Raw genomic sequence first — 16,556 nt, 5'->3', positions numbered from 1 at the left:
TCCAGGGCCTGGCACACAGCAGTTGCTCAGGAAATGGGTGTTCCTTCACTCCTCTCCCTGCTTCCTCTCCCCCCTCCCCGCTTACACAGAGCACAACCAAACTGATATTTAATAGCTACGGGGCATGACTGATGGGGCTGAAAGATGGTATAAATTCATTTTAGGGAGAAAACAGGATGCTGGACAAAGGCCAGCCTAAGGTCCTTCAATGAAAAGATAAGCCCAGGCCCTGAAAGGCCCTGTATGTCCAACCAGTGGTGGCCTGAGCCTTGGCAGCTGCCAGGCCCCCGGTGTTGTGGCACCTCGACTGGCCTGCCAGGTCTCCCTCCCCGTTATGCTCTCATTATATGTCTTTGCCAACTTCAAGGAGAATTACCATAATTGAGTCCAATAAAATATTAGTAGCTCACTTATGTAACAGAACTTGAGAGTTTACAGTAAAAACTTTCACACATCTACAGCTGCGTGCGGTCCTTACTACATCCTTGAGCTAGGTATTTTTACCAGCCCATTTTACAGACAAGCAAGCCAAGTCTCAGAGCTCAGATTGCCCAGAACTGCATTGTCAAGACTCAACCCCGAGCGGTCTGTGTCTGAGTCCCCTGCCCTTCTCGAGTCAGAAGCAAGAGGTCCCTGGTGCAGCCTTCTCCCTGAAACGTGTACAGGACACTCATCTTGTGTTCGTGACCTGAACTAAGCAATGGGACCTGGGGCCTGGCAGGCTGGAAGCCTGGGATGGGGCCAGGAGGTTCTTCAGGGATCTCGGTCTTGAGGTACTTCTCAGTGTGAACCACATACGGGACCTGTGGCCTTCCAGGACCAGGCAGCCTTGTGGGTTGCAGCAGCTGGGCACCTCCATCCAGTACTTTGGGTTAGAGAGACCTTGCTTCAAATCCAGCTCTGCCTCTAAACCACCTGTGTGCCCCTGATCAAGTGGCTTAACCTCTTATTAGGTAGAGCTGATGATCCTGCTTCATAGCATCCTTGTGATAGATAGTAGAGGTCAAGCGCCGGCTGGCACACAGCAAGGACTTGGTTCACATTAGCTGTGCAATCATAATTTTTTGTAAAGAGCGCTGGGCTTGAGATAGAAAGATCTGTGTTCAAATATGACTGTGCCCACGCCTAACCGGGTTACCTTGGGCTAGTAACTTACCACTTCAGAGTCTGCTTCTGCACATGTAAAATGGGGCTAACTTTACCTCCTTCCCCCAGATAAATGGGGAACACACATGAAAGAGCTTGGTCCATAATGTGTCAAACCATAACAAATAGCCCACTAGGCATTCTACTGGGGGGCAGTGATGGTTCAGACCAGGGAAAGAGGAGAGTCCTGGGACCCCGAGACCTGAATGAGAGCTGCCCATGTGAGGAACTGCAAGGTCCAGCAGGGACATCAGAGTGGAAGGGCAGCCCCAAGACCAGAGGAAAGCAGCATCCAGAGTAAGACCATCGACTCCAACCCCCCGACCCTGCCCCAATCCAGACCATCGCAGAAGGCTAAGCAGAGTTCTCATTTTCAGGGACCACAGAATAGAAGCTTCCACAGCCATTCTTTGCCCATTTCACAGCCTGCCACCCCAGCCTGCTGGAAGTCCTTCCTAATGTCTAACCTGCTGCAGCACTAACTCATTTCATTTCCTCAATTCTTGGAGAGCAATTGCTCAGCCTCTGGCCTCCCATCTGGAGGCCTGACCTGACCCTCAGAGCAGATGCCTTGAGCAGTTGAGGGAGGTCCCTATACCTGAAGTGGAGAAGGCAGAAGGGAGGAGGCTTCTTGCCCAAAGGGCAGGGCCAGGATCAGAATGCAGGCCTTCCAACTCCTGGGCTTTGCCAGTAAGCAGAAGACCCAGGAATGGAACTCAGATGACCAACTCCTGGGCCAGGGCCTGGCCTGTCCATAACCTGCCTGAGATCAGAGGCGCCTCAGCCTGCCTGGGGCAGGTGGACAGGGCAGAGTCAGGGGAGCATGGGTAACTCAGGGCCATTTCCCTGGCTTAGTCTTGCCAAACATTCTTTCCTGGCTCTGCTTCTCCTCCCACCCACCCCTGGGCTGGTCTCTAGGTTATCCCCTGAAGTAACATACCGCTAAGCCCTCACCATACCACCCCAGCTGTCACTGCTGCCACCTCGTTGTGCCTCTGAAGCTCCCAAGAGTCCCCATTAGAAGCTTGTCCAGCCCCCTGCAGATGAGCTGGGGCAGGAGGTGGCGTAGCTGGAAGGCAGGCAAGGCAGGGATTATAGGGAAGGGCAGCCAGGGATGGGCCAGAGAGAGAGCTGAGAGGAGCAGTCCCTGGCTCTGGGGCTCTTTCCAAGCACTTCCCCAGATGGGGTCAATAAGGATTACTATTCCCATTTTATAGACAAGGAAGTGGAGGCCCAAAACATTTGTGTGCTTTGCCCAAAGTCACTCGAGTACATCTTATAGTGGAATGGGGAGTAAACCCCAAGGCCCCTTGCTCCCAGTCCACTGCTCTCTGTACCACAGCTTTGAGGGGTAAACCCCCACCCCACCCCAATGTGAGTGGGGCATTTTTATGGCTCCCTGTGGCAGACTCCGCCCCTTGGGCCCTTACCTGGTGGGGGATGGGAGAATTAACAGACCCTGAGTATGCCCTGCCCCTAGCCTCTCCTGAGTGTCCTGGGGGCCCAGCCAGGGACCCCAGGTAAAGAAGGGGGCCCCCTCTCTGTTCTGGGTGATGTCACCACCACTCATGGGTTGCTTCCATTTTGGTGGTTGTGTGGCTACTGCCATGAATTGAGTCCTTCGCTTTGCGTACCGACAATTTTCCAGCCACAGAAAGCAGCCTGAACTCCGGGAACTGGGCATTGGGGGTCATTTAGAGCCCCAGGTGACCAGCGAGAAGGACCCTAGGAAAAGCGCTCGTGCTAAACCTAGAGAATGTCCTGCAGCAGCAGCAGCAGCTTCTTCACAGCCTAGGGGTGGGTCCCTTGGGGCCTCTTCATGTCCCTCATCTATTCTTTCTTCAATTAGTGTAAAAAACATTAAGTAGTCCACTGTTACCCAGCAAATAGCAGTTAATTGCCCATGAACTTGCTGCCTCACTTTCTCCCCCCGTCTGTGCCTTCCCTCTCTGCCCAGAGCTAGGGTGATGTCACAGTTCCGGGCTGGCTCACAGTGGTGGCTCACTGGACAGTATTGGCTGTTGCTTTACTATCAGAGGAGCTGGCCTCCCCCTGGTGCTGACGAGGCCTCTGCTTGGTTGAGAAAGCCCCGTGCTGTTCCCCATGGTGGATTCCTTTGTGTCTCCCTCACCTGCATCTTGCCCGCCTTGCCAGGCACAGTCCACCCCCATGTTGCTATAGCAAGAGGAAGCTGTTTTGCCGAAACATGACACTTAAGCTAAGTGGCTCTTGTTACATCAGTTGGCCTTCCCACCCAGCATCCCAGCCTGGAGCCCCATACACACACTCCCACATGTTTGAGCTCACATTTGTCAACTCACGGGGACAACTCAGGGAAGGCAGGGTGGGGTTTGCTGGCCCCAGTGAAAACATCAAACCCAGAGGTCTCCGGTAAAGACAAAGGGCAGGTGCCCAGCGTCCTGGGGTACTGCACTTTGGGGCATGGTAGAGGACACAGTGACCTGAGCCCACTGCTCTGCCATCTTGGGAACCTGCCCAGCTCCCTCTGAGGAAATGCTTCCCCCTGGGCCAGCTCTCAGATCTCTGGGCCATTCCCTCCATGGTCTTGACCTGATATAGAACCTGTTCCACTTTAAGAAGACCTAGTATAAAGAAATCTGCTCTACTAAGGGTTGTTGATTTGTCCTTGGGTCTACTTCAGTCTTTCTTTAATAAATATTGCACTTCTTTAAGCATTAAAAATGTGACTCATTTTGAAGAAAACACAAAATATGCACTATTTTTCAAAAACAAATGCACATATCCAGTGTGGCACACCTGCAGTCCCGTTCTGTGTAATTTCAGAGACTGTCCGGGAAAGACAAAGGGGCCTCATGGAGCACTTTGTCTAACCTTCTTCTTTGGAAGGTAGGGAAACCGAGGCAGGAGAGGAGAAGATATTTGTCTAAATTTTTAGAGGAGCCAGGACTAGACTCTAGATGATGATGGTGATGATGGTGATAATAATAATGATAAATCATAACACTGTGAATATATCTATACCCATATCTGTGTCTATCTATCTATCTTTCTTTCTATCTCTGCCAGATGCCATTCTAAAAGAGAGTTACTCTGTGAAAGATACTATGCTAAGACTCCTTGAGGTAGGTTCTATTATTATTCCATTTTAGAGATGAAGAAACTAAGGTACAAAAAGATTAAGTGATTGATCCAAAGTCACACCTGACCTGGAACTTGGTCAGTTCTCTGTCTACCACATCATGCAGCTTCTCTTTCAAATGCAGAGAAGCTGAGAGCATTCTTCACCCCCTTGCCAGCATCCCCCTGAAGACACAGCCAGCTGCCACAGGAGCCTCATCAGGTTTAAATCCATTGGACATTATCTTTCTTACCACTTTAGGAGTTGAGAGATAAGACGATGCATCTCTCTGCAATGAAGCCCTCAGGGAGAAGGCATGGATTTAGATGACCAGTTTTTCCCAGCCCACTCCCACCCTTAAGATTTAATCAATCTTAAGGAATATCTGCTGCATATAAGATTAAGAGCCCCAACTGTGGTCTTCCCTACCCCCACCTCTGGCTCATTATCTTGGAGGTTTCTTCTTAAACAAGGGGATAAACTAAGAACTTTAAAGGATGTGGTGGTTCAGTTATTTTATTCCAACATAAATTAGGACAATCAGCCTTTCATAATGTACATGGCACCTACCATACCATTTGGCACTTAATTTATAAATTAATTGGGAGTCCCATATTCCATCAATAATGAAAAGCCTGTTCTCTACCCTATGCCTCCAGTTACCTTCCATGTTGGTACCTAACTATGGAGAGATGAGCTTGTTAGGCCAATATCATCCTGCCCCAAGGACTGGCCCCACCACCTACCTCCAACTTGGGTTCGGCCACCCTCCAGATAGTTCAGACCCTTCTTACCTTTGGGGCCACTAAATTTAGGACCCTGAAAGAGGATAACACAACTTTGCTTGCTGAAAGTGAAGAGGACTTGAAGCACTTACTGATGAAGATCAAAGACCACAGCCTTCAGTATGGATTACAACTCAACATAAAGAAAACAAAAATCCTCACAATTGGACCAATAAGCAACATCATGCTAAATAGAAAAAAGATTGACGTTGTCAAGGATTTCATTTTACTTAGATCCACATCGATGCCCATGGAAGCAGTAGTCAAGAAATCAAACGACACATTGCATTACACAAATCTGCTGCAAAAGACCTCTTTAAAGTATTGGAAAGCACAGATGTTACTTTGAGAATTAAGGTACGCCTAACCCAAGCCATGGTGTTTTCAATCGCCTCGTATGCATGTGAAAGCTGGACAATGAATAAGGAGGACCAAAGAAGAATTGACACCTTTGAATTATGGTGTTGGTGAAGAATATAGAACATACCATCAACTGCCAGAAAAACAAACAAATCTGTCCTGGAAGAAGTACAGTCAGAATGCTCATTAAAAGCAAAGATGGCGAGACTTCATCTCACATACTTTGGACATGTTATCAGAAGGACCAGTCCCTGTAGAAGGACATCATGCTTGGTAAAGTAGAAGGTCAGAGAAAAACAGGAAGACCCTCACTAAGATGGAATGACACAATGGCTACAACAATGGGCTCAAGCACAACAGCAATTGTGAGGATGGTGCAGAACCTATGTTCTGTTGTACATAGGTTCACTATGAGCTGGAACCAACTCGATGGCACCTAACAACAACAACAAATTTAGGACCCCAGCAAGTTATCAAGGAGCATGCCCCATCCCTGGGTCTGTGGGTTCACTTTCCCCCCGCCTTACACAAAACTCCATTCCGCACAATGCATCACCCTTACTTACTACTCACCAGAGGCTCCAATGAGCCCCAGAGGCTAGGTTCAAATGTCCTTGGTGAGGTGGTGACATGAACCAAGGAGACCAGAGCAAAAGCCAAGAGGGGGCTAAAGGAATGGAGATAGATGGCAGTAAAGGTTACAGAAACACACCTGAGGGTCAGAACGGACCACATGCCAACTGTAAGGCAGAGCACAGGATGAGCTGATCCTTCTCAAACCTAGAGGTGGCCCATGCTTCCTAGAGTCCCATATTCTACCACATCAGTAAAGAACAAAAGAATTTGCAGAGGAGCAGAAAACAAGACCTAAGGAGAAGTTAGAGCGCAAGAAAGATTTCCCTGAAGAAAAGAAAGCTGAGACACAGTTGAACAAAATCTTTGGAAGCCTTCACCTTCACGTTTGTATGAATGGCTTTCCAAAGAGGACAGCCCAGCTGCTCTCTACCACCATCAAGAGCAGCAGAAGAAGAAAGGAACCTGAGTTATAACAGAAGGAATTGTGGTTAGACATAAGGAAGCACCTCCCAAGCATGAAAGTTATTAAGCCTGAAAATGAATAACTAAGAGAAGTTGAAAACTCTCTTAATATCTTAAATGCACATAGAAAGTCACATTTTTCTGGGGTGGTTTAGGAGTCTAGTGAGGGGGTTAGACAAGAGGACCTTGAAGCCATTTAGAATGCTAAGATTCCATGATTCTCCTTTTACTGGCAAAGTTGATCTAACAATATAGGCTGTCCTGGCCAGAGGGCTCACGGGCCACAGAGCTAAGTAGGAACCCAGGATTCAGCCACAGTCCTGGGGAGCTTACTGGCCAGACCCCAAATCCTACCAGCTTCTCCTCCCAGAGGATCCTTTTAGGAACCATGATAAACAGAGGCCAAGAGATCTGACCCCAAGTTACTTCAAACTAGAAAAGACACATTCAACTTCCCCCAGAGCCTGAGGCACACAGGTAGCTGTGCCCCACCTATCTCCCAGTGCCATCCTGGCTTCCTCAGCACTGGGAGGTTCTGGCCCTAGGCAAGTGGCTGGACTCACCAGGCGGCAGTCCCTTTCCATGGTCTCCCAAGGGATAAGGCTTCCAGTCTCAGCTAATGTCCACGGAAAGGTCCATGTTGGCTCCTGGCTTCCTGGGCATGTGGAGAAAAGGGGGTTGGACCGCTGAAGGCCAGCCGCCACCAAGAGGGGCGGGGAAGCCGGTTGGGATGTGTGAAGTAATCCCAAGTACAAACAACACAGCAGAACTAGCTAGACCTGTCCCTCCACCCCAAACTGATACCTGGAGTGTGAAGCTAGGAAATTACCCCCCACAGAGGCTGCTGTGGGGAAACCAGAGGTTCAAGTGTTCAGGACTTCCTCTTTGAGAGGGGGGTTCTGACAGAAAGGGCCAAGGCCCTGTGAGGATGGTCTTAGCTCTGAAAACAGGCACGCCCAAGCCCTCTGAGGCATGACGGTGTCCTCCTCAGGGATATCCAAGGCCAGGGACTAGAGCCTCACCCAGGGCAGGAAGTGTCCAAATCCCAAATCAAGGCATATGCTCTGGCATTTTTTTTTTTTTCCTCTTAACTCAATTTATTTCTATGAAAACTCTAAAATCAAATGACCTTTAATTGTGCACATAATGGATTGCCTCTATTGAAAATAGTAAGACACTGTGAAATAACTCAGGAAAGTCAATTAAAATAAAACATATAAATATCTGAATGGAGATCATTCCAACAAATATTGGGCTGACTCATGGCCCCAGGCCAGTGCCCCATTCTGCTCCTCAGAAGTCAAAAGAAACACAGGAGGAGCTACTGTGAAAAAGGTGCTCCTGTTAAGGGTGGTGGAAAAATCTGGGAATAGATAATGGTGTTGGCTGAACAGCACGATAAGCATAATTAATGTCACAAAATTATACATGTGAAAAATGTTGAAATGTCAAACGTTTTGTTACATATATGTTTACCACAATAAAAAATTGAGTACTGTCTTAGTCATCTAGTGCCGCTATAACAGAAATAACCACAAGTGGATGGCTTTAACAAAGAGAAATTTATTCCTTCACAGTAAGATAGGCTGAAAGTCCAAATTCAGGGCGTCAGCTCCACGGGGAGGCTTTCTCTCTCTGTTGGCCTTCTCATCGATGTTCCTCCAGGCTAGGAGCTTCTCCGTGCAGGGACTCCAGGTCCAGAGGACGTGCTCTGCTCCTGGTACTGCTTTCTTGGTAGTATGAGGTCCCCCTGTCTCTCTGCTGCTTCTCTCTTTTATATCTCAAGAGATTGCCTCAAGACACAATCCAACCTTGTAGACTGAGTCCTGCCTCACTAACACAACTGCCGCCCATCCTCCCTCATTAACATCATAGAGACAGGATTTACAACACACAGGGAAAATCACACAATACCAGGAGTCACAGCCCAGCCAAACTGATCATACACTTTTGGGGGGATGTAATTCAATCCATGACAAGTGCTTAGTACCTCCAAGCTCAGCAGAGCTGGTACTATGGAATGCAAAAGGAGTGTAGATGAGTTTTGCAAAGATTTTCCTGACTCTGAGCATTAGAACTGCAGAATTTTTAGAGTTTGAAGGAAGCTCAGAGATCATCTAGTGGTCCAATCTTCTCATTTTACAGATGGGAAAACTGATGCCCAGAGAGGCTAAGGAATGTGTCCAAAGTCACATATAACGAACAATAACAATACTATGACTCGACAGCACATAACAACAGGTATCTGACTAAATGCTTTGCATGCAGTAATGCATTCAGTCCTTACAACAATCCTATTCATCCATTCTTCACTCATTCATTCAGCAAATATTTACTGAGTGCCTCTTATGTGCCTGGCTCTGCTCATAGTGAATAAAACAGGCAAAGATCCCTGCCCTCGGGCACTGGCATTGTGAAGGGTGGGAGCAGAGAAAAGAATAAATCAATAAATAAGATTGTTTATTAGAAGGTAAGGCGTGCTATAGAGAAAATAAAGGAGGACAAGGGATCCAGAGGGCTGAGGAGGCAGAGTTATAATTTGAAATAAGGTGGTCAGGGAAAGCCGCACTGAGGTGACGTTTAAGCAATGATTAAAGGAAGTGACCACCATTCTCCCTATTTTGGGGCGAGAAAATGGGAACTTCTGGCCGCGAGTAGAAACTGTTCAGTCTGGTTTAGGGTATCTTGAGGGAAATCTAATCCAGAGGCAGAAGGATGGAGGAGAGAACTCTTGGAGGGCCAGGCAGGGACCTGGGGGTTCTCTAGCCTTGGGTTGCTTTCAGGTGCCACTTCTCTAGCTCAGCCTCAGGCCCCGTCCTCTTTCAGCCCCTTCGACCAGCCCACCGGGCCGAAGCCCTCTCCGTGCAGGCACCCAGCCCTGTGAGCTGCCGGCTCTGTGGCCTCAGCTCCTCCTCTCCCTCTCTCCTAGGGAGGCGCTCCCACCTTGGCCACCAGGGAGCCACAAGGTTACAAGACCTTGGCATCTGTAGGCCAGACCTGAGGACCCCCACTCCGCCCCCTAGGCAAGCTCTAGGCCTCAGAGAGTCACTCTAAGCCTCCTTCCCTGAAGGTCCCACTGACCTCTGGAAAGAGCTCAGGCTTGGGGCTTCGGGGTCAGTCAGAGGCACGGCCACCGCTGTCTGTCAGTTTATCATACTGCAGTGGCCTGCGTGTTGCTGTGATGCTGGAAGCTATGCCACTGGCTTTTCAAATACCAGCAGGGTCACCCATGGTGGGCAGGATTCAACAGAGCTTCCAGACTAAGGCAGACTAGGAAGGACTTAGTGATCTACTTCTAAAAACAATTGGCCAGTGCAAACCTTATGAATAGCAGTGGAACACTGTCTGATATAGTGCTGGAAGATGAGCCCCTCAGGTTGGAAAGCACTGGGGAAGTGCTGCCTCCTCAAAGTGGAGTTGACCTTAATGATGTGAATGGAGTAAAGCTTTCGGGACCTTCATTTGCTTATGTGGCACAACTCAAAATGAGAAGAAACAGCTGCAAACATCCATTAATAATCAGAACATGGAATGCATGAGCATGAATCTAGGAAAATTGGAAACTAAAAAATGAAATGGAATGCTTAAAGATACATATCCTATGCATTCAATAAACTAAACCAAACCCACTGTCATCAAGTCAGTTCCAACTCATAGCCACCCTATAGGACTGTGTAGAACTGCCCCATGGGGTTCCTAGGGCCAGGGACAGATTAACTAGAAAGCATGGTACGCACCAGTTTACAGTAACCAATGTACACATTGTGCAGACTTACTAATGTAGTTCAGATGTGGTGAAAACCATGCAAAACTGTTCACTGCAGATTAGTAAATAAACACAATTAAGTCCATTTGTACCTTGCTTATTGGGTAATCTGTCCCTGTGGCCAAGGCTGTAAATCATTACAGAAGCAGACTGCCACATCTTTCTCCCTCAGAGCAGCTGGCGAGTTTGAACCACCGATCTTTCATTTTGCAGCCGAGCACTTTAACCTCTGCGCTACTAGGGCTCCTTCCTATGGATTAGCGAGCTGAAATGGACTGGTGTTGGCGATTTTGAATAGAGAATCATATGATCTGCTATGCTGGGAATGACAAATGTAAAAGGAACAGTGTCACATTCATTGTCAAAAACAACATTTCAAGACCTATGTAAAGTACAATGCTGTCAGTGGTAGGATAATATCCATATGCCTACAAGGAAGACCAGTTAATATAACTATTATTCAACTTTATACACCAAACACTAATGCCAAAGATACATTGAACATTTTTGCCAGCTTCTACAGTCTGAATTGATCAAACATGCAATCAAGATGCACTGATGATTACTGGTGATAGGAATATGAAAGTTGGAAACGAAGAAGGATCAGTAGTTGGGAAATATAGCCTTGATGATAGAAATGACGCCAGAGAGCACATGATAAGAATTTTGCAAGACCAATGACTTACTCATTGGAAATACCTTCTGTCAACAATATAAACAGCAACTATACACGTGGACCTCGCCAGATGGAATAAACAGGAATCAAATTGACTACATCCGTGGAAAGAGACAATGGAGAAGCTCAATATCTTCAATCAGAAGAAGGCCAGGAGTCAACTGCAGAAGGGACCATCAATTGCTCATATGCAAGTTCAAGCTGAACCTGAAGAAAATTGAAACAAGTCCATGACAGCCAAAGTACAAACTTGAGTATATCTCCCCTAAATTTAGAGGCCATCTCAAGAATAGATTTGACACATTGAACACTAATGACTGAACACCAGACCAGCTGTGGGATTACATCAAGGCCATTATATATGAAGAAAGCAAAAGGTCATTAAAAAGACAGGAAAGAAAAAAAGACCAAAATGGATGACAGAAGAGACTCTGAAACTTGCTCTTGAATATAGAGTAGCTAAAGCGAATGGAAGAAATGATTAACTAAAAGAGCTGAAAAGAAGATTTCAAAGAGTGGCTTGAGAAGACAACGTAAAGTATCATAATGAAATGTGCAAAGACCTGGAGTTAGAAAACCAAAAGGGAAGAACATGCATGGCTTTTCTCAAGCTGAAAGAACTGAAGAAAAAGTTCAAGCCTCGAGTTGCAATATTGACGGATTGTATTGACAAAATATTGAACAACACAGGAAGCATCAAAAGAAGATGGAAGGAATACACCAGAGTCACTGTACCAGAAAAACTGATCAACATTCAACCATTTCAGGAGGTAGCATATAATCAAGAACCGATGGTATTGAAGGAAAAAGTCCAAGGTGCACTGACAGCATTGGTGAAAAACAAGGCTCCAGGAATTGACAGAATATCAATTGAGATGTTTCAACAAAGGATGCAACACTGAAACCACTCACTCATCTATGCAAGAAATTTCAAAGACAGCTACCTGGCCAACTGACTGGAAGAGATCCATATCTGTGCCCACTTCAAAGCAAAGTAATCCAACAGAATGTGGAAATTATCAAACAATATCATTAATACCACACACAAGTAAACTTTTACTGAAGATAATTCAAAAATAGTTGCAGCAGTATATTGACAGGAAACCGCCAGAAATTCAAGCCGGATTCAGAAGAGGATGTGGAGTGAGGGCTATCATTGTTGATTCCGATGGATCTTGGCTGAAAGCAGAGAATACCAGAAGAATGTTTACCTGTGTTTTATTGACTATGCAAAGGTATTCGACCGTGTGGATCATAACAAACTATGGATAACATTGCAAAGAATGGGGATTCCAGAACACTTAATCGTACTCATGAGGAACCTTTACATTGACCAAGAAGCAGTTGTTTGAACAGAACGAGGGGATACTGGCATGGTTTGACATTAGGAATGATGTGCATCTAGAGTGCATCCTTTCACCATACTTATTCAATCTGTATGCTGAGCAAACAATCCAAGAAGCTGGACTATATGGAGAACAACGGGGCATCAGGATTGGAGGAAGACTCATTAACAACCTGCGTTATGCAGATTAAACTTGCTTGCTGAAAGTGAAGAGGACTTGAAGCACTTACTGATAAAGATCAAAGACTACAGCCTTTAGTACAGATTACAACTCAACACAAAGAAAACAAAAATCCTCACAACTGTACTAATAAGCAACATCATGATAGAGAAAATTTTGAAGTTGTCAAGGACTTAGTTTTACTTGGATCCACAATCAACGCCCATGGAAGCAGCAGTCAAGAGCTCAATTGACGCATTGCATTGGGCAGATCTGCTGCAAAAGAACTCTTTAAAGTATTGAAAAGCACAGATGTCACTTTGAGGACTAAGGTGCGCCTGACCCAAGCCATGCTGTTCTCTATCACCTGACATGCATGGGAAAGCTGGACAATTAATAAGGAAGACCGAAAAAGAATTGATGCCTTTGAGTTACGATATTGGCAAAGAATATTGAATATACCATGGACTGCCAGAAGAACAGACAGATCTGTCTTGGAAGAAGTACAACCAGGGTGCTCCCTGGAAGCGGGGATGGACAAGTTATCAGGAGGGACCAGTCCCTGAAGAAGGATATCATGCATGGTAAGTTCAGCGAAAAAGAGGCAGACCCTCAAGGAAACGGACTGACATAGTGGCTGCAACAAATGGGCTCAAATATAGCAGTGATTGTGAGGATGACACAAGACCAGGCAGTGTTTCCTTCTGTTGTACATAAGGTCACTATGAGTCAGAACTGACAACAACGAGGTCATTCCATCTCTGGTGGTGGAGTTTTACATAAAAAATATGACAGCCATCAAACAAGCACATGCCTCAAGACAGCCAGCCGAGACAGAGAGAGAGTACTAGAAATCTGGCCATAGTTCTGAGACCAACCTCTGGGCTCTGGCAGCTCCAGCCACTACTGCCCATCTACGGCCAGGGAAACAGAGCTCTTGGCCCATTCCATTCCCATATTTTCCCCTCAGTGCTATCTTCACCTCAGTTGGCACCCCTCTTTCTGTAATCCCCCTTCATCATCTTCACTCCTGAATTACCTCCTCGACTCCATCCTCAGAAGCCCTGAGGGCTCTTCCTCCCTTTGTGTCCCACTTCTAAGTTTCTTTAACCCCCAGAGCACAGCAGATGTGCTTCCAGCCAGGCCTGAGAGTGGGGACACAGACCACAAACTTCTAGGCCAGGCAGTGCAGAGAGGAGACACCAAACCCACCTTTAAGAGAACAAGCTACCAGAAGAGACCACTTGGGCCCAGGACATCTTCCCCCTCCCCAGAGCCTGTACTCTCCTCTCAGACCCCAAGCCCACAACTTCTCTGAGCAGATCCCTTCTACTCCACTCCATCTAAATTCCCTCCCAGGCCATTCTGGGTCACTCCGGGCTGTGGTTCCCCAAGGCCTACAGAAAGTTTTTAGCTGCTGTCTGAGTTCTCTGGACTAAATGACCAGTTCTTTCTTCCTGTTTTTTTCCACAGAGCTGGCACGAGGATAAGGCCAGTGAGGCACTCACCAAGGGCATACAAAAATCTCAGTAATCAAGATAAACGACATTTTAATGCAAGAATTTTAAAAATAAAAATTAGTGCAGGAAGTCCACCATGAACAAAATTTCAAAATTTTAAATAAAGGCAGTATCCATTTTCCATCTAGATTAGCATGGATTAGCAGTCCCCACTTCCCCCCTTGATTACTTCTTCTATTTTCTGCATGCTGCCACCTTCTAGCCTTGCAAGGAAAGAGAAACCAATGGGCCAACCAACAGTGAGTGAGTCTTTGCTCCCGAGGAGACAGCGTTCTCTCACCACAGTTTCCTTCTGACATCAGAGCAGAACTGAGTCCTGTAGAGCTGTTGTCTTCAGTGTGAACACCATCTTGAGTTCTTCCCTTTTTTGCATGAAGTATGATTTCATTTTGATTCTCCTATGAATCTGCACGGTCTACCTATTCTTTGTCCTGGCCGAATGGAGTCCTCAGAATTATGCACACCAGGGCTTGCCTAAGTCACAGGCATTTGCTACCAGTCTAAGATTTTTTTTTTTTTTTAGATCAACAATGTACCAATAATAAGTATACAGTTAAATTAGTTCTTACACACACACACACCTGTTTAATCACCATGACAATCAAGATACCGAACATTCTCTTGACTTGAAAAAGTTTCCTCCAGTCAATTTGCAGTCAATTCCCCACCCAGTCCCAGACCCAGGCAAACACTGATCTGCTTTCTGTCACTAGAGGTTAGTTTTCCCTTTTCTGGAATCTCACATAAATCTCCTTAAGACTTAATGGCGATGCCTGAACCCAGACCAGGAGAGGTACTGCCTCAGGCCACACAATAGGTGCTCTGGATATTGTTAAGGGGAGGTGGGTTAGGGTGAAGGAATTTCTTTTTTCAAGTCAAGAGAAAATGACCCGCAAGCTGAAAAGGAGTCCCTGGTCTGCACCTGGCCTGTTAGCCAACTTCAAGCAAGGCTTATAGGGGACTCTGCGGGTGGAGCACTCGGAGGCTCCCTACTTCCATCAACATTAGGCCCCTCAGCTGAGTAGTAGGGAGGGGCTGGGGAGCGGGAACCCAGGAGGGAAAGCAGAAAATAGGCATGAGTGGGAAACGTGGGGCTGGTCAAAAGACCCTGATGACCCCACAGCAGGTCTGTGCCTCAGAGAGTCTGGAATCCTAAACCCAGGAGCCACTGTATTTCCCTGAGTCATGGAGTTTATTGCCTCTTTGTGTCTTGGCAGAGAAGGGACAAGGCATTGCTTTTCTCTCCACAATCATTATTGTTCTCATTGCACCATCAAAAATCCATGAATAATCCACAATGGCACCCTCAGCACACACCAGCCCCCACCCCTTGAACATCCTCCAGAGAGTGAGTAGTGGACAAAGGACAATGAAGGAGGCTGGCCTTGCCTCCAGGAACTCCCACGCCAGAGCAGACGAGCTTCACTGTGAACCCTCCTTGACACTCCTGCCAGGTGGCTGCCCAGCTGGTTCCCAGATGGTTCCTTGGAGTGGAAAACACCACCTCCCCATCTAGGGACAGTTCTGACTGTTTAGGTGTCACCTGTTTCCAAAGTATTTGACCAAGCTGCTGTTCCTCGTGATTCCCCAGATGTGTTTCTCTGTAGTTCCTAGTTCCCCTCCATGGGGACATGATGCAAAACCGAAACCCCACTTCCCCGTGACAGCCCTTTGCACACTTGAGGGCAGCAGTTTGGTGACCCCCTGGGCTCTGCATGTTTCCCACCTAAGTATACCCAGTTCCTTCACCAGCTTCTGATATGAGGTGGCTTCAAGTCCCTTCACCTCCATGGATTTCTCCAAAACAAGGCTCATGGGCACTGTGGCCCTCCTGAGTGTGGGTCCAGAACCGGGGAGTCCCCACAGTCATATTTACATGGGCTCCTTCTGACTCTTCAGATAAAACCAACCAGTTGTTCACTGGAACTACCCATTGGCTACTGCTAACTTCCCACAGAAATAAAGCAGCTATGCTCTGGGTTTGGGGCTAGTTTGAGGTGACATGGCTAAATGCATCAAGAAGGTCAGAATCTTCGGTAAATATGGGACCCGTTATGACACCTCCCTCAGGAAAATAGTGAAGAAAATTTAAATCAGCCAACATGCCAAGTATACGTGCTCCTTCTGTGACAAGACCAAAATGAAGACATGAGCTGTGGGGATCAGGCACTGGGGTTCCTGCACAAAAACAGTAGCTGGAGGTGCCTGGTCCTGAAACACCACCTCTGCAGTCACAGGAAATTCCGCCTTCAGAAGACTGAAGGAATTGAGAGACCAGTAGAAGCTCCACTAATTGAAACCCCACTAGCCTTTGGGTTAATTTGTGTAACAATTAGAAAAATAAAAATGAAGCGCTGCAGACAGTGATGCTGACAGAGTGCTTAAGCCCAGCAGAGGCAAACATGATTCCACTTAGATGCATATTCAAATATTCACAGGGTAAGTAAGGGTGAGGAGTCCCTGGGAAGTGCAAATGGCCAAGAGCTCAACTACTAGCCAAAACATGGGCGGTTCAAACCTACCCAGAGTCACCTCAGAAGAAAGGCCTGGTGATCTTTCGAAAGGTCACAGCCTTGAAAACCCTATAGAGCGGTTCTACTCTGAAACAGATGCGGTTGCTATGATTCGACCCAATGGCAACTAACAACAAGAAGTAAAGA

At 46.8% G+C, this 16,556-nt stretch overlaps 1 protein-coding gene and 1 pseudogene across 1 annotated transcript in view; one reads left to right on the top strand and one right to left on the bottom strand.

Annotated features, from left to right (window-relative positions):
- TMPRSS13 (transmembrane serine protease 13) overlaps nucleotides 1–3,317 on the bottom strand; it is a 32,365-nt gene extending 29,048 nt beyond the window's left edge. Inside the window, exons 1-2 of the mRNA XM_004385704.1 lie at nucleotides 3,278–3,317; nucleotides 2,106–2,215 (exon numbers count right to left, since the gene is read on the bottom strand). Of these exons, the coding sequence (XP_004385761.1) occupies nucleotides 2,106–2,215; nucleotides 3,278–3,317 (150 nt within the window). The remainder of the gene's footprint in view (nucleotides 1–2,105; nucleotides 2,216–3,277) is intronic.
- Nucleotides 3,318–15,898: 12,581 nt separating this feature from the next.
- Nucleotides 15,899–16,177, top strand: LOC111822245 (60S ribosomal protein L37a-like; annotated as a pseudogene).
- The last annotated feature ends 379 nt before the right edge of the window (nucleotides 16,178–16,556 follow it).

This window comes from Trichechus manatus, unplaced genomic scaffold, assembly GCF_000243295.1.
Source record: "Trichechus manatus latirostris isolate Lorelei unplaced genomic scaffold, TriManLat1.0 scaffold00143, whole genome shotgun sequence".
NCBI classification, from domain to species: domain Eukaryota; kingdom Metazoa; phylum Chordata; class Mammalia; order Sirenia; family Trichechidae; genus Trichechus; species Trichechus manatus.
This window is presented reverse-complemented; position numbering and strand designations above follow the sequence as displayed.